Raw genomic sequence first — 23,564 nt, forward strand, 5'->3', positions numbered from 1 at the left:
CTCTGTTGTATTCGTTCCTAATCCTGTCCAACCTTGTTACTCCCAAAGAGAACCTCAACATCTTCAGCTCTGCTACCTCCAGCTCTGACTCCTGTCTCTTCCTCAGTGACACTGCCTCTACACCATACAGCATGGCCGGTCTCACCACTGTCCTGTACACCTTCCCCTTGATTCTAGCCGATATTTTTCTATTTCACAGAACTCCCGACACCTTTCTCCACCCATTCCAACCTGCCTGCACTCGCTTCTTTACCTCTTTCCCACACTCTCCATTACTCTGGACTGTTGACCCCAAGTACTTAAACTCCTGTACCTTCTTCACCTCTTCACCCTGTAATCTTACTGTTCCACTTCCCTCCCTTTCATTCACACACATGTACTCAGTCTTACTACGACTGACTTTCATTCCTCTTCTCTCCAGCGCAAACCTCCATCTCTCCAGGTTTTCCTCCACCTGCTCCCTGCTCTCACTACAGATCACAATATCATCTGCAAGCATCATTGTCCAAGGAGACTCCTGTCTGACAACTGGTCCATCACCATAGCAAACAGGAAGCGGCTCAGAGCCGATCCCTGATGCAGTCCCACCTCCACTCTGAACTCCTCTGTCTGCCCTACAGCACACCTCACCACTGTCCTGCTCCTCTTATACATGTCCTGCACCACTCTGACATACTTCTCTGCTACTCCTGACTTCCTCATACAGTACCACAGCTCTTCTCTTGGCACCCTGTCATATGCTTTCTCCAGGTCTACAAACACATAGTGCAACTCTCTCTGACCATCCCTATACTTCTCTATCAAAATTCTCAAAAATTGCATCTGTTGTGGGCATGAAGCCATACTGCTGCTCACAAATTTCCACTACCTTCCTTAACCTAGCTTCCACTACTCTTTCCCATAGCTTCATTGTATTAGTGTACACTCTAATAACAGCATTAAATCATCACTGCTGCCATCTAGTGGACACTTTCAATAAGAGGCTTTATACCTTCACCGTTCGCTTTGTTAGGAACATCTGTACTCCTGCACATTCATGCTGTTATCTAATCAGCCAATCATTTATAGCATTTGGCTCGTATCAGAAGCGACTTACAAAGTTTTTTTTTAAGTATTTATGTTAAAAAAACAACAACATCCTGATAGTGGTTTACCAGGTCAGGGACTAGTATCAGGTTGAAAAGCATCAGGAGAACATGGAAAACATAGAATAAAACAACAATGTGCTAATATACACTGATCAGCCAGAACATTATGACCACCTGCATAATATTCTGTTGGTATCCCTTTTGCTGCCAAAACAGCCCTGACTTGTCGAGGCATGGACTCCACTAGATCCCTGAAGGTGTGCTGTGGTAGCTGGCACCAAGATGTTAGCAGCAGATGCTGTAAGTCCTGTAAGTTGCGAGGTGGGGCCTCCATGGATCGGACTTGTTTGTCCAGCACATCCCATTGATGCTCAATTGGATTGAGATCTGAGGAATTTGGAGGTCAAGTCAACACACGTTGTTGTGCTCATCAAACCATTCCTGAACCATTTTTGCTTTGTGGCACGGGGCATTATCCTGCTGGAAGAGGCCACAGACATCAGGGAATACCGTTTCCATGAAAGTGTACATGGTCTGCAACAATGCTTAGGTAGGTGGTACGTGTCAAAGTAACATCCACATGGATGGCAGGACCCAAGGTTTCTCAGCAGAACATTGCCCAAAGCATGACCCTGCCTCCGCCAGCTTGCCTTCTTCCCATAGTGCATCCTGGTGTCATGTGTTCCTCTGGTAAGCGACGCACACGCACCCGGCCATCCACGTGATGTAAAAGAGAACATGATTCATAAGACCAGGCCACCTACTTCCACTGCTCTGTGGTCCATTGTTGGCGCTTTCGGCGGCGCACATGGGTCAGCATGGGCACCATGACTGGTCTGAGGCGATGCAGTCCCATACACAACAAACACCTTTCTATCAGAATCAGCATTAACTTCTTCAGCAATTTGAGCAACAGTAGCTCGTCTGTTGGATCGGATCACACGGGTCAGCCTTCACTCCCCACATGCATCAATGAGCCTTGGCCGCCCATGACCCTGTTGACTGTTCCTTCCTTGGACCACTTTTAATAGATATTGACCACTGCAGACCGGGAACACCCCACAAGAGCTGCAGTTTTGGAGATGCTCTGATCCAGTCGTCTAGCCATCACAATTTGGCCCTTGTCAAACAAATCCTTACACTTGCCCATTTTTCCTGCTTCTAACACATCAACTTTGAAGACAAAATGTTCACTTGCTGCCTAATATATCCCACCCACTAACAGGTGCCATGATGAGGAGATCATCAGTGTTATTCACTTCACCTGTCAATGCTCATAATTTTATGAATGATCAGTGTAAATAATCAATGAACATGGTGTTCTTGCACCAAGAGCCTTGATGCATGACTTCCTGGTACCCTCAGAGACAATGGGTACAACTAAGCAGTGCAAGATTGGAGGAATTCTCAGAGAAATGGATTATGGATATTATAAAGTGGAGTGATTCAGACACACACACAGCATTTCCTCCCAAAGCGCCTTTATTTAATCATAATACACAGTAAAATAAGACGTCTGTCTTTAATCATCTCTCTTTTGTCTCTTTGCAGAAGACACAAACACCATTTATCACAGGGGTTATTTCAGCAGCCACTCATTCACTGCAAACAAAACACAAACAGCAATAAATAAATGATTAATGATATTAATATTGCAATGGGTGTGTAACACATAAACACATACCCCTGTAGTGTGTCCTGAGTGTATTAGCACACTGGTGTGTGTGCGTGTTGACGTTGATGTTGGTGTGTATGCAGCGCTGGTTGAGGCTCTGCTGCGGCCGATAGTTATCGCTTAAACTGAGGAAGATCTGAGACGCTGCGTTTTGACTGAGGAGACGCAGAGACTGCAGCTACTCGCGCACACACACACACACACACACACACAGGTATATTTAGAGAACAGAACATTATTATCAAAGTCAAATGCAGGCTAGGTCTGGAAATTATTTAAAACATGCTACAGGTTTGTGAGAATGTCTGAATATATATTACATATTCTACACAAACTGCAAATGCACAAGATGGCTCAGAAACAAATGATCCAGAAGGAGGCAGTAAAATACAGGCAGCAGCTGAACAGAGATTTGGAATGGGTACTGTGGAAGAAAGGTACATTTTGTACTAAAAACATTTTTAATTGACTTTGCGCCTGTAAACTAAACTACACCCTAAACACACCCTGAAATACCATTCTGTTCTGATAGCTGGCCAACCTTTTCCTCATTCAGCATCAACCAATATGTACATCTTTCTGTTTTCTTTGAAGCGTTCATTTTGTTTCCATATATTTCAAGACTTTTCACACTGCAAACCCTGGGTTATTGTTGGTTTAAACTGTTTCTTTTTAACCAGGGTTATAAAACCCTGCTCTATTTTTGCAGCTTTTCCCCACACTGCAGTATAAAACGTGTAAAGTCTAATGTAAATGATGTGGAGACCAGAACAGAAACGGAACAGCACGTGCCTCTTCACGTGAGTTAGCAACACTTAGCAAAAATGGCTTGTTAGGTAGCGGCAAAACACCAAACATCGCAGATACTGGTCAGCTATGCTGTGAAAAAATAAAAAAAAAAGTACTCACTCGGCACTGAATGACAGACTTGTCCTTTTCCCCCCATCACTACTGCGCGAGACAAGTCGTTATTTAAAGCGCTCACGTCCTGAATTTATCCAATCATAGTTCTACAAATTTAAATATGCAAATAAGTGGGTTACCTCAGGGTTTACCTCAGGGTACAGTGTGAAGCAGGTTATGAATACTCAGAATTAACCTAATTGTTAACCCCGGGTAAAGTATGAGCAGTGTGAAACAAGATAACCCAGGATCCTGTTTACCCAGAGATTACATGGCTCATGTTGTCTATTTCAAGTATGTGTTTACAACATCAATCCTATCAGAATAAAGTGAAGGTGAGGTGTCATGGAGACCTAGGAGTAGTTCTGCTAAACCTCTCCACTCTTGCCATAAATCCATATTTCTTAACTTTGATGTTAGCGTAAAACCATTGGTTGCGTTATAAAATTTTTAGATGCGTACAAATTCTCTGTCACATTTAGGTCAGGAACAACCCTTAATTGCATTGTTGAACATGTCGGTTGGTATAGTGTATGTAACAGGCCCTTGCCAGCATGTGATCAGTTTATGTTTCACCTCAATATGTGAGACGTAGACAGGTTTATTCATCAGGATCCATGTGACTGTTTCAAGACATGGTGGCACCGTCAGCGAGCCTTCATAGGTTATAAAGCGCCACGTTTCAGGATACAATTCCTCCAGATCCAATCCCGTAAGTTCATACGCGTCATCTGCAGGGAGATACAGCAGCTTTTTAAAGACTCGCTTCTCACTATGTGGCAGTTAACTGGGTTGCTTTCAGTCTGGCTCCAATCTTCTATCACTTTCCCAATTATTTTAAACCTGATGGTTATTGTTCTCATTGGAAATGGAATATTGCACATGCACACACACGTGTATTCGTCTGGGATGTTTCTCTGTAGAAGCCTAGATGTGTTTTTAATAGTCCTCCTGTCCTAAGGCTCAATCTCATCAAAACAACCATGGCTGATTTTAACCTCTGCTTCAGAATAGGACTTTTTTTTTTTGCTAGTAGAGTTCTGAACTACACACATCCTGGAAATTTTTTTTTTTTATGTTTCCACTACACTGAAGGGAATGTGATCATTGTGAAAAGTTACCAGGTGTTGCACAACATTCATATCAGCATGCAGCAAAATCACAGTGACGGAAAGAATATAGAAGCAGCTTGCTTTGTCACGCAAATATGTCAATATTTTTAACCAGCTGCACATGACTAATACAATAGGTACGTCCCAAATCGCATATTTCTGCACTATTTTATGCCATTTTGTGTTGACACTAAAAATTACAACAAGAAGAAGTGCACTTCAAGAACCTGGATGATTTACCTGAAAAACATAGTGTGGAACACTTCATGCACTCAACACTCTCAGCTTTGACTATACAGTGGAACCTATACATAGCTACCAGGCACTAGTAAAACCTTTGCTAAAGCTAGCAGCGTCACATTATGCTTACATTAAGTTTTCTATTTGAACTAATACTACCCTTCGAAATTTCAAACACTGGACGGGTGAGTACAGAGTGCACAGTGTAAGTGCATAGTGTGTAGTAGGTCATTTGGGACACAACTAATGGTTCTGGCCTTTTCAAGAGTTATACTACTTACCTGTTTAGCCTGTGATGCAAATCATATTTTAGTAATTGCTCAAGACCTAATCACATAATGTGATGCTTGTTTTGTCAGTCTGTGCAATTCAGTATGGCAAATTTCACCTTTAGTTATGGCATGGATTAAGGAATAAAAAGTGCATCCTAAAAAGAACTAAACAATAATTGCCAGGTGGTGGAGCTAATCAATCAATCAAGAGCCAACCAGGGACATTCCATGAAGACGTCATATAAAAACATACAAGCAAAAGAGTAAATAGAACACACCTCCATAATAAAATTATATTTTTGTATATGTACTTTATATTTTTGTTAATCTGCCAAAAAAAAAAAATTCTTACGTTTGTATGTTATTCTAGTGATAATTTCTCTGCTCAGCATCCGGAGGAGAAACGGATTAGTGGGCTCTGATATCTGGGAAAAAATAAAAACACAATCAGTCAGAAAGCTATAATGCAAAGGCATCAAGCATCAAGTTCATGTTAAATACATCAAATTCAGAGAAATGGAAACCGAGACTGGAAAAAACATACATACACACACCATTTTTGACATTTCATCATTAAACTGAATTCCTCTTGGCACTAAATAAATGAATGATTCGATCGCTGGCTCACACCAGACTTCCTCTTGCTATATACCTTAACTCCACTTAAACTTGTCCATAATATTAATCCAAAGCATATTCCATATTCATTCAACCGCATATGTCAGCATGTATTTAAAGTAGGCCATGACGTTACCTGTTGTATAACATGACAACACGACAATTTGCCACCATTTGATTCCATAATCTACAAGACTTTCAGCCTCTAAAGAATCTTCACAGCAGGAAACGTTTTCACTTGAGCACTTGCTAGTACTTTTCAGAAAATAATTTAGTGCCTTACGCAAGCTTAGATATTTAAAAATGTCAGTGCATACAAAAAAGTGACTGACTGGAGCTGTAGTGAGAGTGTGAAAGTACTACATTAAAATTTGCTGAACATGTATTCATCCATTCATTTTCTGTAGCTCTTACCCTACATGGTCACAGGCATCCCCTATTTTAGAGGGGGTCTAGTTGGGGGGGACATCCTGGATGGTGTGGCAACCCTATAGATAGTTTAGAGATGCCAATAAGCCTACAATATTTGCCTTTGCACTCAAAAAGGAGAGAATGGAGGCAGGAATTGAACCACCAACCCTGGGGGTGTGAAGCAAAACCACTAAAGCCACTGTGCTACATAAGGCATTTAAAGGGATGCTAATAAATGACAGTTACTTGAATAATCTTGATTAAAAAACGAGTTACGGCAGCACGGAAAAAAATCTCTACCCATTGTGGTGTCTGCAGTTCATCTATGAATGTCAAAACGTCTCCCTATTTGTTCCACGTCAGTTAATTTAATTCAATATTCACTGTCAAATGCTATTTTTGTATTCATAGAAATAGTCACAAAGAAGTTCTATATAAACTCTAATGAGCAAGCTAGAGGCAGTGCAAGGAAAAAAAAAACACATTGTGATGAAGAAACTCGAAATGAAACCCATATGAACAGCCAAGTCTAACAATACAGAGTGTGTGTGACAGTCTTTATAATTACAAGAACAGCCGTTAAACTATCTACATCACATGAGATTCATTTGTATAACCTAGCGTGATCGGCACATTGACATGCAGCGCAGGCGAGAGAATCACAGAAGAAGCATTTAAATAACTCGCCCTAATTGGCACATGGTGACCAATTACCACACAGCACAACAAAGCAGTCTCAAATTGTTTATATAATCTTTCTGCGAGGAAAGCTACTCTGCTATACGACGTACAGCTGGTAGTGCCCCCTTTTTTTTTAAACGTACTATTTAGTATGCTAGTATGTGATTCGGGATGATGCACATAGTTCGAAATAATGAGTCTGGAAAGGAGCCACTGATGCAAAGTGGAAAGTGAATTTATTTATTCCTCCAATGCAAAACCCTGCAATAACATCTGGATGAAGCTTGTACTTGGCATTTCTCTGAATTTAATAAGAACAACTCATTTCCATCACGACAGCATTAAAACATCTCAGGTGCGACTACAGTGCCCGGTTTGGTGACATTCGATAATGAATATTTATGCTTAGGTTTTTGACAAAGCAACACAGTACGAGTCTCATTTCCAAGAAGATGTCTTCTTGTATTGACATGCGAACCCCTTTGTTTAGAAGGCTATTAGTAAGGTAATGAACATTAGGGAATGTTTTGCTTTATGAATATTAATGACTAGGATTAATGCTGGCAGGTCATCCTTGGTGTGTCATCACGCTGATCCAGAATGCAGCTTGCATGACTTGTTTTTGAATCTTCCCAAATTCTCCCTTATCGACTCGTTGCTCATCTGTAGCTGCACAAATGCAATTTAAAACACTGTCTGCAAAGGAAAATAAAAACAGCCCACAGCTACCAGAAGGCAGCAATAAACAACCCACCGCACAATATTCCCTTCAAGCTATGAGCAAGCGTGGCCCTCGACATAAAAGGAAGACATGTATGAAGACTCTAGCTGCAGCTGAATATCCCTGTACAGTAGGCAGAAAGCAGTACGCCAAAGCAGTAGTATGTCAGAATCCCCATGTTTCGTAAAACAACAGATGAAAAATTATCCATTGCTTCTGCTGAGATTCTGCAATGCACACTGCACTATCCCATAATGCAACAGGACTGGTGTGGACAAGTGCATCGGGGATTAAATGTGTCGTAAGGTTAAAAGAGAAAAAACAGTTGCGTTTTTTTCCAGTTATTATGACATCACAAGTCCCATGACAATACCAAGCTGGCGGATGTACAGTAGTATTTCCGGCTTGTATTCATACTACACGTATATACTGATCAGGACATACTCTATCAACAGCCTTGCAGTAACTACTGAACTGAATGCAGTTTGGTTTCGGGCACACATACAGTCCTGGCACCATGGTGCTATTAACATCTCCTGGTTGTTTAAACAGCCGTGAGCTATATGTTCTGTGTTGTTGTGCTTGACTGATTTACCCAACAGCCAACATCGTTCTTAAAACACTACACCCCCCCGAGCAATCTGAACAATCTTGACAGTAGCTTAGCACATTTTTTTTTCTGTGGATGATTTCTCACCACCGCCTTTACCCACACCTGTCAGCTTTAATCAGGATAACATCCTGGACGATGAGATGACGTATGTTTTTTGAGTATTAATTACATGTTAGAGTTGACCCATGGTAACTAAGAGCCTCATGGCCATTCTGAAGCATGACTAAGTGAAGACTTATAGCGAAAGAAATAACATTACTTGTATATTATTATGCTGTCTGAAAAGTAATTAGGAAGACCTAGAGCCAAAAACACACAGAGGATCCATGTTTGCCTCTAACTAACTGCTACTGCAGAGTCATATTCAATTCTATTAATATTTGTAAAGGATGGTCTTATACATTATAGAAGGCATTTAATTGGATCTACACTAGTACAGAATGCTTCATTAAAATATTTTAATACTGTTCCCAGAAGTGAGAAACTATTCAAATTTAAACAAGTAAGGTTTTTGTATTTATTTGAGAAATAAAATTATATTTTTGTCTATCGCCCCTGGTGGTCCAGTGGCAGGAACCCATGCTCTCTGTGTTCCAGGTTCAATTCCCGGGCAGGAAACTAACCCAGCCACTGAGGGGTTAACACTGCTGTTTCCAAAACCAGATAAAATTCGAGGGTTACATCAGGAAGGGCATCTGGCATAAAACCTGTGCCAAAATCAAACATCCAGACCAAATGATCCGCTGTGGCGACCCCGAATAGGGAGCAACGGAAAGAACATCATTATATTTGTGTCAATCACAATAAGCTCTAACACTCCTAAATCAACTTCAGAGGCACTTCAAGCAATAAATAATAAATGAACAAATTTGTAGTCTTGGTTTCATTACTGTACTAACTCCTCTCTTGTTGGAATTTTAAATGTTGGCACCCTTTAACACCTGATCTATGTTTTTGAGACTACAACCTGCTTGTGTAAGTCATTCTGGATCGGTGTGTTAAAAAAAAAGATATAAATATGTAAACGACTAGTAAGGAATGACTGCTTGTGAGAAAAAAAAGCTTGTTACACTAAAGCTATAACAATTGTCTATATATAATAATATATTTAAAGAGACTCGAGAATATCGCTAGACGACAGGACGGTAAATAATCACAGTATGTAAATGAGTGTGGTATAATGATGTAAGTGCTGAACTGTGACCTTCATGAAGAGAGAGATAATGGCGACGCCGTGCGGGCTCTTCTCTGCTTCGCTGTAGTTTAAATATAAATCCTGGTTATAGTGGATTAGCTGCACCTGCGGAAACACACACAGAACAGCGTACATTATATACAGGATGAGAGAAGCATTTCATGATTAATAATTATATCAGTAATAGGGTACTGGGTGAGTAATAGACTCAGTAATGGGGTACGGTTTGTTCATTCATAAAAATTGGGATTGTGGTTTAATAGGATGTGATGTTAAATGGTATTATTCTGTAACTTGCTGTTCATAGCATGTTGAGTAATTCGTATAGGATATTCATCATCATCATCATCATCATCATCATCTTATTATTATTATAATTATTATTATTGCTAAGCAACATCACATACTGGATTGACAGCCTGATGCATGTTAAAACCAAGTGTTAGATAATCCTTGTGTTAATTAAAGCCTAAAATAATAATGCTGATCTAATGCTGATGTAATGTGGCTGTGTGCTGTCTTACTAAACATGCAGTGTTAAGAAGCTGAGTGACTGCCTCCCCCATGTTGTAGTTTGATGGATGGCTCTTGCTTACTTGTATGTGTGTAATTGCGGTGTAATCATTTTATAAAACTCACAACAAATCCCCTTAATCCTGCTCCCTTAAGCCTTACAGTCTCCTCCTGTTCTCAGAGTGTTCACTCTCTGCTTACTTTTCCAGGTTGCGTGTGTGTGCTGAGTGTGTAGACAATTGAGTTCTTCTTTTATTTTTCGAAACATTGCGACGCCGCATGTGCGCTCACAGTGTTGTACACAGCGTGCGTGAACAAAAATAACTTACACTGATTGATCCTGGAAAAGGCTTCCATTCTCTGGGTTTTATGACACATGTCTAGGTGCGGGTTCTGTCTCACCTCTCCAGGAAAGGCATTCCCGTTGATCAGGTGCTCTGAGCCATGCGTGTCATCGCTGCCGAAATGCAGTCTGATCTCCTGCAGCGTGTACGTGTAACTCAGCGGACCGCCAGACACACACACACGCGTCGAGCCATCCACACGTAGGATCACGTGACGCCCGGTGTTATACAGCACGCCATTGATCTGAGAAATAGAAAGATAAATCGATATATAAACAGTGAATCTATCTATCTATCTATCTATCTATCTATCTATCTATCTATCTATCTATCTATATTATAGTACAAGTTCAAATTGCTTTTGTTTTTGTGATGTGAAAAACAAATTAAACATAAATTGTTAGATATTTTTCCACTTTTAATGTGATGAAGTCAAAATTATTCAAGTGAAAATAATACTTTGCTAAAGAATCTTTTGCTTAATACAGCACTCTTTTTGGTAAAACACAACTCAACTTCCTGATTTTATTCAACTCGTCTACATTGCAAAAAATGTTCCAGCTCTATCAATAGACTTTTATGTACAACGCTTTTTATCTCAGCTTTTCTTTTTTTTGCCTTTTCCCCCTCTTTCTAATGCTTTTTTGATCCCTGGTTTTTGAACTTCACACTGGATCTTGTTCTGGATTGGATCCTCTACTCTGGCTCAGCTCTGAACTGGATTGTTTTTACTCTTTCAGTGCCGATCGAAAACATTTTTGATGGCAGATGGATCTTTTTTCAGGAGAGTTCTTTGCTCCAGAATATTTTGTTTGACAAGGTGGATCTGGCAAGGGGATGCATACTTATCAGCTGTTATCAGCTGTTCTTTATCAAGGTCAACTGCTGGGCAACCTTCTGCCTAGTGCCAGCCTCAATGCTGCTCACAACAGAAACTTGATGGTGTAACTCCATGGTGAAACACTCTCCTTCATAACCACCCCACATAACCACTCCATTATACTAGGGTCTCACTGGTTATCAATATATGACCTCATGGATACAAGTTAAATTCATCACCTGGAATGAAGCCTGACTTTATAAATGTTTATCTCAACCAAATTTCTCCACCCATGTAAGTCCATCCCACCACAGAACCCTGCATAGGTATTTAGCAAGTCATAAGCATCCAAATTACCATAGTCCCTGATGGCCCTGGGGCAGGATTGTTTGCTCTCACCAACGTTGCCTGGGAACAAACCCAGCCACTGAAGGGTTAACAGGGAGCTGTTGTGGTGAAAATGAACATGGAGCAGCTAAAAGTACAACAACATATAATATACCATATCAGCTTTGGGTCTTGGGGCAACCCTGGGGCTGTGCAATAGGCCTTCTAGCAGACACAACTCCTCCTAGAGATCAAGCCTATCATCTATTCCTTCCAGAGACCACGGCTATAAGAATCTGAAGCCCTGGCCAAACGCTCCATCCATCCATCCATCCATCCCTCCACCCACCCACCCATTTGTTCATTTGTGCAATTGTTCCGATCTTCTACTGAGCAGCCACCTCAGTTTTTCAGGCTTTTATAAATCCATACTATCAGACTTCCCATCCTCTGGTGCGATCATTTGCACTGATGACACCTTGTTCTACTCGAAAACCGAAGCAGAGCATATTACCCAGCTACGAGCAATACTAAAAAGACAGTTCGAAAATAACCTATGTGTCAATTTGGAGAAATGCGAATTGCCTAGATGAGAGTCTGTCATCTCAATTCCCCTAACAGAGTGACCCACAACCATGGAAACAGCCAAGGTATTATTTAAAAGTGGTGTTTTAAATTGTATGGTCTCTCCAAGGACATTGTTTCTGACTGGGGTGTTCAATTCGCTTCCTGTGTCTGGCAAGATTTTTTGCAAGCGGCTTAACATAAATATCATCCTGTCCTCAGGCTACCAGTCAAATGGGCAAATGGAGAGTGGCTCAACCAGAAGACTATGAAGATCCTCAGAGCATACTGCTTTAACAACTAGCAGGATTAGAGCAGGAACAATAAGCACAAATTTTCTTGATGCGTTCATCCACCAGACTTCACACCTTTTCAAAGCATTCTGGAGTTGTCGTATTCGTGCTCCATTCTGTCTGAGAGTTCTTTGTTACACATACTTTCTGTGCCTCTCATATATTAACATAAGTTAACAATACAAATCAAACAAATGATCAGTTCTGGCTTAGCCACAACGAATATCAATTAGTCATCCTTTAACATCTCCTATAAGTTTTGCACATGATGATGAATTACTTTTGACTTAAATAGATCGGAAAGGAGTGACGTATGCACCAAGTCATTCTTTCTTTGTTTCTGTTATCTTTTTTTTTTTCTGGTGGGCCTTCAGGCAAAACCCACACACAAGAGGAAGCAATAAATTCAGCAAATTCACTTTGCATAATATTCTTTCGGTGGTAATCACTGTCACACCGGATGAAATCGAATAAAGCTGCAGAGGGGAACAGAACCCACTGCAGTGCTGATCTAATGAGTTGCGAGTTAATTCAGCACTGAACTGATGGTGATTGCGATTGCACTTGACAGCAGAGAGAAACAACACTGACTAGCCATGCTGGGATAAACTACACGGATGCTGATAAAATGGTGTCATAACTTTCATGATGAAGATGAATATACTCGTTCTTCCCTTTCTCACGCATATGCACACAAATCGAACCGGACACGACTGGCTTACTGACGCTGATAACTGTTCTTCACACTGTACCGTGATATTCATCACACCGTTAGCGAAGCTCTCGTTGCTGTTTCACATGGCAGGAGGCGGCTTTGATACACAAAAGAGATACAATCTGTTCTATTTTAAATGCAGGCCCAGATTTGCATGTCCCAAATCCAAATCACCCGCATGCCCTTTTGCCTACGCCTTGATGAAATTGTTAGATGAATCAAGTGTGTATTTTATCACTTAAAAACAGTGCAGGGACCTCAGATCTACCGATACTTGTTTAATTCTTTTGAGACATTACAATACTGATATGGATTAATAGACAAAGTGGCACAGAAGAAAGAAAAAGTGAAAAAGATTCAAAAAAAGAGAAAAAGATTCAAACACTTTTTAAAAGTGTTTGAATCCTGAACAATGCAACAGCAATCTAAATTCTCCCAATCTTGGGAGGCAAGAAAGCAAAACTGGCCGTGCTCTCTGGGCAGAAGAAACTGCTCCCATCTCCCTTCCCTGTCAATCAGAGTGACAATAGGAGAGGGCAGAGAGCAGTTCCCCATTAAGGAGGTTACACTCCATTGTAATGCAGCAAATGCAGCAGTGTTTAAAAAACAAACAAACAAACAAACAAAAAAAAAAAACAGTTGCTGGCTTCATGTGTCTCAGAAGAAGCACATTTTTGGAAGCCTTTATCCTGCAGAGTTGTGGAATGACAACCTGAAAAGCTTTATTCCTCCTAAATCACAGCAAAGTGCTAAGTCTGATATAAAATTAGTTAAGGAACTGTTTCAGTGGCTTTCAGTGTAACACGTTTGTTTTTCCCTTTGTTAGATAACCTTACACAGAATTTTAGTGATTGAAGATAACAAATTTTATGATCTTATAAACAAGCATTTGGGGCATCTCAAGGAGCGCCAAATATGTATACATTTAAATTTTTCTACAAAGATTTTGTCCCTAGTAGACTAGGTTGAAATGGAAATACTACAAATTCTTAAAATCCTAAGCGCCTACTTTCACATGCGACATTAACCACCACTGTGGAGTGTGACAAGACAAGGAAATTCAATGCTGAACATGGACACAAGCAAAACAGATGCATTTTTTGGCCTCTGGGGAAAAAAAAGTTTTGGAAACAAAACAAATTTGTGTGTTTGTTCATAATATAGCAGCTATAAACAGCTGTCGCCTCACCAGCCTTTCTTTTATCTCTCTTTTGACGAAGACTTAATAAATGCAGCTGCTCATGAAACTGAGGAAGTCCTGAAGACTTTCCTGTGATGGAAAACGTTCACATTTACACATTTAGAGTGTTAACACTGGAGTCCCTGTGAATGAGCTGGGAAAGTGCTGATTAAAATATAATCATATTTATAAGCCCTTCCAGGATTTTGGGATTCTGCGATCGAAGTATCAAACAAACTCTATGATATTCGGAGGACCGTGAGATTTTTTCGCAGATTTTCCACAGATCTGAGCCGAGACGTGTCTCGTGACGTCATCACAACTCACATTCAGCCTTCTTTGATTCAAGTGTCAAACAGGAGTACCGCTATCATAGAAAATAATTACATAGTGTCTTCACTGGTAAGAGTTTAGAAGAAGACTCCTGCTCCAGCATTTTTGGCCACACCAATCACAAAAATACTACACAAAGTCCTATAGGGACTGATTACTATAAAGATATTGTTTACATTATTGTCAGATTTAAAAAAATCGAACAATTCGAATTAAATAAAACTTCTTAATTTTTTGTTTAATTTTATAACAGGGCCATTTATTCAGTCAATATTACTAAAACGTTTTTCGCAAATGAGACTGATTAGAGATGCAAATTCTGAAGAGACTTGGCACTAAGAGCAAAACATAAACGAAAGGTTAATTAGCCAACGATGAAGAATGTAAATGTGCTAAATATTTTAACAACAACTAACATGAATAAACAAAGGATTGTTTCAGTGGGTGTGTGCCGAGGTACCAGAAAAAGTGTGTGTGTGGCTGGAGGGTGTGTGTGTATGTAGGTCTGCTTATTTGCACTTGGCTTATGAATATGTATGACCATGTGGGCTATGTGGCTGCCTTTGTCGTAAATAGGAAAACAGATTTATATGATCCCACGCGACAATGATCGAGCACTGAACAATGGGATAATTACTTCGAAGAACATTAATTGCAGATTAGCATAATGAACATATTTTCACTAAGGATAATATTAGTCAGCGGGCTGGTTGATGCAAAAGACAAGAAGATATACGCGAGACTCCATAAGAAAAGCATAAATTACTTTATCTTATCTGCTGAGAAACAATTTGTAGGCAAGTCAGACAGACAGAAATAACACAATTTACATTAAAAAACAAAAAAAGGAAACCCTCAATTAGCCATATTATGTGCAGTGAAAGAATGCAGCTCATGCAGTTCAACAAAAAAATACAATAATTAATTAATTAAATAAATAAATAATGAAATAGAATAATCAAAGACTGATCCCACATTTCAGTGATCACAGAAGAATATGAGTATAAACATATTTTGGACAAAATACCACGTATGTCTTATGCAAAAATGACACACAGTGTATATTTGTTATAGCTTTCAGTCATTATACTTTTTCCTCTAATGCCCTTGATGAAAAAAAAAATCGATCTGAAGTGTAGGTGTAAGTGTTAGAGTCTAATTAGCAAGTGAAAGCTGAGAATATAAAAATAAAACCATTAACGAGTGATTACAGTTCTTTTCGATGTGTAATTAATTTGACATTTTTTCCCCTGAGTGCAAAGATTTCAAATGGAACAAAAGCGGTTCGTGTTCGGCATGCAGCTACACACAGGATATTATCGATCTGTCTCTCCACGTCTCCAATCGAAGTCCTCAATGCCACAAGCCTGGCTTAAAGCAGGAATAAATGAAAATGTGTGTGTACAAATCACAGATACAATCACTGGCATGGTCCTGAGACCCATGGCATTCCTATTCTATGGTGAAATCTTAAATCTGTAGTTAATAAGACCACTGCTAAATAGCGCCCCCTTATGTATAATTGTCTCAATCAGCTCCCTAGTTTAGTAGTCTGGGTATTGCACAGGGAGTCGGACATTTCAAGGGCTGTCTCTTTCAGTTGCAAAATCCTTCCAGTGCAATGAAAGAAAAAAGCACAATGCATCTCAAAAAAAAAACGTAGCGTGGATGCTCGCTATGTTCCCTTTTATTCTGAAGTCTTTTAGCCCGAAAAAAAATGGTGGACGAACTTTCAGACATTTTCGTCTACAAATCTGAGTAGCTTGTTATGGTTGCTGTAGATCTCAAGCTACTCAGATCTGTAGACGAAAATGTCTGAAAGTTCGTCCACCATTTTTTTTTCTTTAATTGACGTTTGATATATGGTTTGATAGAATTTAGTGACTTTTAATGATTTAAAAAACTCCAGGAGCTAGCCTCTGATGTGGCCATGTGACTAAGCTAACTCATTTATATGATGAACAACACTTCAATATTTGACCTGTTTGGGATTTTACAGTAACTGATATGGTTAAGTAGAATGTCACAGGAAATGGAGTCCCAATGTGTAGAGTGCCACCTAGGGACCTAGGGAGCTGTTTGAGACGCACATGTTTAGAGGTCGTACTCTTGAACATCGTTAGACGTATTTCGATGGTCGGCTCTTACCTTACGTCCTCCTGTGATGCGTAGCGGGGTAAGGAAGGGGTCGAAAGTCAAACGGCGGGTTTCAATGTTCACCGGCGACTGTCTTTTCCCAACGGAGCAAAGTTTCCATGCAGAGTTCACCAATCCCCAGAAAGAGGGAACTGTAGCACACACAAGTGTTTGACATTAGTCCATAGTAGCTTGCTGATGTTTCTGTGGGCTGTGGTGTCCTGCCTCGTCTAATTACATCATATTGGTTTATTAGATTAATTATAATTATCTTTCATTCTCATGCATATAAATAAACACGCTATTTGACTTTCAGAATCGCTGATTTAGATGCCCTTCTTCAATTTAGGACAACACGCTGTGCTGAAATCTTTCATTTACACAGAACACAAAATAAAAGAAAAGTAGTCATTTCATATTTTAAAGGAAATTGTTTATCCATGCTGTGAAGCCTCTTATACATTCTTTCCTTCATTCACCTCTTATGTGAACCAAAATGTTGAAACTATGTATAATCAGTACTAAATTACGTGGAGTCAGGGTCTCTTACAAGTACATAATTGTGTGTTTGCGTTCAGTGACCTACATAAACACAGCAAATTATATTCCAGCATTGTTTGCTCTGATAAATTTCACAACATTGAATTAAGGTAGTGTTGTATATAATAAAGATCACAACTTTAAAACTACTGCTTTAGCCCCGCCCCTAATCCTTATTCTTACCTCTTCTTAGCAATATTTTTACTTTAGCCCAACACTTTATTATTCTCATTATTCAGATCATTATTCTCAGCTGTTCTTTAGCCACTACTGTCATCTGTTCTGCTTTAGCCCCACCCCAATGATTACTGTCATCTGTTCTGATTTAGCCCCCCTGCAATCATTACTGTCATCTGTTCTGATTTAGCCCCACCCCAAATCATTAGTCATCTGTTCTGATTTAGCCCCACCCCCAATCATTACTGTCATCTGTTCTGCTTTAGCCCCACCCCAAATCATTACTGTCATCTGTTCTGATTTAGCCCCACCCCCAATCATTATTGTCATCTGTTCTGATTTAGCTCCACCCCAAATCATTAGTCATCTGTTCTGATTTAGCCCCACTCCCAATCATTACTGTCATCTGTTCTGCTTTAGCCCCACCCCCAATCATTACTGTTATCTGTTCTGATTTAGCCCCACCCCCAATCATTGCTGTCGCCTGTTCTGCTTTAGCCCCACCCCCAGTCATTAAGGTCATCCCTTTTTCCTTTAGCCCCACCCCAATCATTACTGTCATCTGTTTTGCTTTAGCCCTACCCCCAATTATTACAGTCATCTGCTTTGCTTTAGCCCCACCCCCAATTATTACTGTCATATGTTCTGCTTTAGCCCCACCCACAATCATTATTGTCATCTGTTCTGCTTTAGCCCCACCTCCAATCATTACTGTCATCTATTCTGCTTTAGCCCCACCCCCAATAATTACTGTCAGCTGTTCTTCTTTAGCCCCACACCCAATCATTGCTGTCGCCTGTTCTGCTTTAGCCCCACCCCAATCAATCATTACTGTCATATGTTCTGCTTTAGCCCCGTCCCAATCATTACTGTCATATGTTCTGATGTAGCCCCACCCCCAATCATTACTGTTATCCGTTCTGCTTTAGCCCCACCCCCAATCATTACTGTCATCTGTTCTGCTTTAGCCCCACCCCCAGTCAAAAGTTACATTGATGCTAAACCGGTCTCTTTACCTCACATCTACATTCCCAGCTGCAGAGCATCTAAAGAACCCGAAAAAAAGCATCCAATATGTTTTGTTGACTAAATCAACTAAATTTGAGATAAGAGGATATTGTGCAGACAAGGGACCTGCTTTTATTAAACCCAGTTGCTGGCTCTGGAGCCTTTTCACATAAAGGACATTATGATAAAATGTTATAGTGCTGTTTGGTGCAGTAACAGCGCTGTAATTTAGATTTCTTAACTTCTCATGCCTTGGTCTGGATATTTATGCTGTGTGGGTTTTGTATGGCTTGGTGTTGTGCATATCTTTGATTTATTAAACAGCTTTCTATGTCAGTGAGCTTGACCTGTATAAATACAGTGTAAATGAAATAATCGGGTGTGTTTGTCATACGTCGCTGCATCTGCCATCTGCTCCAGATTGCGCATTGAATCAGATGCTTTAACAAAAGCATCATGTTCTCTTAGGTGAAGCATGAGGTGTGAGACAGATAGTAACACACAGATGACAAGAACACAGCTGAACACTGAATCTGGGTCCTATTACAGACAGATTACATTTACTACACTCATTTAAAAATCTGTTTCTGAATTAGAAGCGCGCAAAACTGATTTATTCATCAGCATTCACTTATTCACGGGATTTATGTAACTGACGTCACGACAAATCCATACGAGCACTGACCCAAATAAACATATGCTGTATGAAACCTTTTCCTTCTCCTAATGTTATGAGACAGTTGTTTGGGGGATGTCTGGAACTAGGCTTGTGTTCTTACCTGGGATAAAGCTTCCTTCTATGACATCTTTGTAAGCCCACCATCCATCATGAGGCATTGAGGATGCAGGCTGTGCTGGAGAAGAAAAAGAAAGAGTGGTGCAAATTCAAAGCATAATAACTGTCCAAAAACTGCAAGAAATGTTTATTTTCTAATGATGAAATAGCAGGAGATAAGAGGCAGACTGTTCCAGACTGGTGCTACAGATGAACATAACAGATGAGCTGTTATGTTTGTTTATAGTGTGTGTCTGTTAGGTTCGCCTGTTGTGCTCGTCTGTAGCATTCGTCTATGATGAACTTTGTCGGTAGCAGTCTGGCTAGACTCAGAGATTGTTTTAAGTCTACATGAGAAGAAAGCTTAAGAGAAACCAGACTCAAAAGGGAATCCATAATTTTCTGGGTCACACTGGACACTGCGTCTGTACCAGACCCACTGCATCACTGGGAGTCAGTAGGAGTTTCAAAGATAAGTTAAGCACAGAAAAAAAAAAAATTCAACATTTATTAGACACTGTGAAGAAATGACTTGTCCTGCCCGGGTGCACATCTTCTCCTAAAGCTGTTTAAGGGATCTCTTAAAGGGGCTGAGACGCATAAGCAACTGTCAATCGCTGAAATCATATTGAACATGACTGACATCTCAGGTGTTGAACTTATCATCACCATTGTGCCAGCAGCTGCTTAGTAACCGAGTCCATAACAAAACTGGTATAGCTTGTTAATTTATCACTGGTGAATAAAGGTTATGCTATTGGGTTATTACATTAGTTCTTAGTTGTCAGACCTGACTTAAAAACCAGAACACACACAGATACACTTCAGTAACAGACGCTTATGCTTCCCTTGTTTTAAAAACCACAGCTGCCGGTGGTCTGAACAGCTAGTCTGTTACTCTTATCTCTATCCGTAACACTGGTCATTATTATATATATCGTAGCCCCAGCCTTTCTCTTCTTTCGCCTGTACTGATCACATACCTGTCCATAACAGTCCTCTAATGACTCTAACTAGTCTGTAATCAAATTCTGCTTAAGGGTCTGCCTGGGGACTAAATCACTGTGCACTTTGCTGCAGATAGTAATGGTAATGTTTGGACAGGGTCAGTTCTGCTTAATGCACCGGGTTCAAACGAGCAGCTGCTGAATAGCCAACATTGTCTAGCTTGAAGAATCACCACCACCACCACCAATAATAATAATAATAATAATAATAATAATAATAATAATAATAATAATTAGAATGTGCTATAAGTGCTATAAAAAGATGACGTATAATGACATATTATGACATCAAACAAACAATATGTGGACAGAAAATCTCCCATTAACCCTTTTAAAAAAACACTTAAGTGAAATTAAGTTTGATAATTTGGTCATACAGAATCTAAGAGCAACATTTGTGTTATTCTTGTTCAACATTTCTACATTACCAGGCACCTCACACATTCCCTGGGCTACTACAGGCTTGAGAAGGTTTAAAAAAAAATAAAATAAAATAAAATGTAATTACTCATGAATATTCATCCATCTTCTACAGAACACACTGAGTCATCAGAGCCCATGACCAGGCATGAGGTAAAAAAGTGCATGAAAATAAATAGTGCAACTATCTGGAAATCGATCAGATTTAAGACGATCGAGCGCGTTCCTACCTTCAGAAACGATGACATTAACGTGTAAAATAATAATGAATTCCCAAGCGTGCTGCATTCTTGGTTTAGTCCATATTCACAGCGCTGTTCGGGTCCGGATGTGAAGTGGTGTGAAATGATTTGACGTTGGAAAAATGAAACAACAAAAAAAAGAGAAAAGCTCAGAGTCGGGAACTCCGGAAGCCTCTTTATGATCAATAAGGCGCTGCTGTGGTTTAAAAGCTGCCGCTGAGAAACTGACACGCCGCCGTGCCTGTCGACGCCAGAGGGCGCAGCTGGGCCTATTACGCGAACTCCACTGCACATGCGCACTAGGCTGTCCGGGTTCTGCTTGGAGTGTGGGAATGCTGCAGGCTCAAGAAAGCCGTGGGCGGGACTTTTATTGCTTTTCTGCTGCTTGTGTCACATTTTCCATTATCCAATTGCAGATTAAAACTGGCTGTCAATCATTTTCTGTGCCTATAGGTAGTTTATTATATATTTCAGTCTAAAAAAAAAAGGATACGGTGGATTTTCTTTTTCCACAAAGGGGTGGAAGAAAAGAGATGCTACTTATATTTTACACACTTTTTATACTAATAAAATAGCAAGCTGTGCTCTGTGATAAAAGCAAATTAAAATGGCTAACTGAAATAAATACCAGGAAACTGTTTCAGGACATTGTCTTTATAAAATATATTGCCAAAATTTTGGGACACTCAAATTGAATTCAGGTGTTGTTTTTCAGGGGTTGGGCTCGGCCCCTTAGCTCCTGTAAAAGGAACTCTTAATGCTACAGCATGGCAAGATTTCAATTTCATGCTCAACTTTGTGGGAACAAATTGGGGATGACCCCTTCCTGTTCCAACATGATTGCACACCAGTGCACAAAGCAACGTTGATAAAGGAACGATGGAGAGTTTGGTGTGGAGCAACTTGACTGGCCTGCACAGAGTCCTGACCTCAACCTGATAGAACACCTCTGGGATGAATTAGAGCGGAGACTGCGAGCCAGACCTTCTCATCCAACATCAGTGCCTGACCTCACAAATGCGCTTCTAGAGGAATGTCTCCGCTCGAATTCATCCCAAAGGTGTTCTGTCGGGTTGAGGACAGGACTCTGTGCAGTCAAGTTCCTTCACGCCAAACTCACTCATCCATGTCTTTATGGACCTTGCTTTGTGCTATCCACCCTCATCTGCATACATGAGCTCACAGACCCCCATGATTGTCTAGTTTTACTGTGATTGGTAGTCGAGAGAAAGTAATGGCACTACAAAGCTAATTTTTCTTGTTTGACTCCTGTGCATAGATGACTGCAGCCCAACTGGAATTCAAAACTGTGATTTCCTGATTTTAGGTGTTAAGATTTTCTACTGCATCACTCAGGAGCAGGAGATATTATCATTACTGTGAGCTCATTTTTAAGAATGAGTGTAGGGCATCTTCATTAACCTTCTTTTAATCCGATCAAGGTCGCAACAGAGCCGGAGCCTATGTAAAAGCAAGGTGCAAAGCAGGAGAATAAGCTAAGGATAAAAAAACAGGGACCTTAGAGCTGGGAGATAGCAACACTACCAGCTGTGTCACCATGCAACCCATGAGAGTAAGTCTTATTTCCATACAGTAGCCTACTTTTTGCCCATCTGTTTGCCCATCTGGTATATGAGGAGAACTCTATGCGGATTTTTAGGAGTTTCCCAGCATGCACTTCAATCACATCTATTGTCGTGACATATGTGCATGTTACTCAGGTCTCTCAGTTACAAAACGTGTTATACGCTAAACAATGCGGTCATGTTTGTATTTGTCATTCCATGAACAGTATATTGTATCGTCTTGTTGAAATATCGCGCAGACTCATGCCTCATGCTCTTGTTGCCTCAAAAAGTTGCAGTGGAACAGCCAAACGTTGCATCAGGTCTAGCACTGCTGGCAATGTTCATCATTTATCAGATGCAGTAACCTAACAAAAAAAACAAAAAAAACAAAACTTTTTTAAACAGATTAAAAAATCTGTTAAAAAATCACTATCCTTATTTTCCTAAACAACACATTGCTACATTATAATGAGCTGGGTGACAAGACAAATGCACATACACACACACACACACACACACACACTTGCCCCTGTGAATGTTGCTAAAAGTGGTGTCAATTATTTGTAATTGTCAGGTAATCTAGCATGATATATTTATTATATATAGAAAGCTTAATACTCTACTTAGCAAGCCTGCTACTAGCATACAAGTCGCTTTACAAAGTAGCTGCTTAGCATGCTGATACATTGCTCTGTAGTCTGTTGGCAAATCATTGAATTAACATGCTAACAAGTTAGTTTGCCTTGCTCTTGGGTTTAATGTTTCTGTGATTCTGACATCTATGAGCTCAACAGGGAGTGCCTTAAGTACTAATGTTGCTTAATTCTGCTAGTATGCAGATCCAGACATTTGTTACGACTAGCTAGCTAATTAGCTAGCTTGAGATTGTAAGTAATCTCTGATAATTTGCAAGCTCGCTAACTAAATTATATATTATAAATCTATCATTTTATAATCATTTATTAAAAAAATTTCCAACGGTGGAAATATTGTATGTATTTAAATATATCGTTATATAAAAGAATAATAATAATAATAATAATAATAATAATAATTAACAAAAAAAGTAATAA

General features: G+C 39.9%; 1 protein-coding gene across 1 annotated transcript; it reads right to left on the reverse strand.

Annotated features, from left to right (window-relative positions):
• Nucleotides 1–2,553: 2,553 nt before the first annotated feature.
• On the reverse strand, nucleotides 2,554–23,423 carry ca10b (carbonic anhydrase Xb). The gene is made up of 9 exons (XM_058405906.1): nucleotides 20,912–23,423; nucleotides 19,259–19,333; nucleotides 16,767–16,906; nucleotides 10,445–10,630; nucleotides 9,539–9,634; nucleotides 5,643–5,715; nucleotides 4,243–4,397; nucleotides 2,773–2,941; nucleotides 2,554–2,690 (listed from the first exon to the last, which is right to left on the reverse strand). The coding sequence occupies exons 1-9, from the start codon at nucleotides 20,967–20,969 to the stop codon at nucleotides 2,668–2,670; spliced, it is 975 nt and encodes a 324-aa protein (XP_058261889.1). The 5' UTR covers nucleotides 20,970–23,423; the 3' UTR covers nucleotides 2,554–2,667.
• Nucleotides 23,424–23,564: the final 141 nt, after the last annotated feature.

The sequence above is a fragment of the Hemibagrus wyckioides genome, linkage group LG02 (genome assembly GCF_019097595.1).
Source record: "Hemibagrus wyckioides isolate EC202008001 linkage group LG02, SWU_Hwy_1.0, whole genome shotgun sequence".
Classification (NCBI taxonomy): Eukaryota; Metazoa; Chordata; class Actinopteri; order Siluriformes; family Bagridae; genus Hemibagrus; species Hemibagrus wyckioides.

Excerpts from the sequence above, each read along its gene's own strand:
- ca10b (XM_058405906.1), bottom strand. The coding sequence starts at position 20,969 with ATGCAGCACGCTTGGGAATTCATTATTATTTTACACGTTAATGTCATC. Across the intron at positions 10,631-16,766 it reads GCATCACAGGAGGACGTAAG|ATCAATGGCGTGCTGTATAA; the intron begins GTAAGAGCCGAC and ends TCTATTTCTCAG. Across the intron at positions 9,635-10,444 it reads GGAATGCCTTTCCTGGAGAG|GTGCAGCTAATCCACTATAA; the intron begins GTGAGACAGAAC and ends GTGTTTCCGCAG.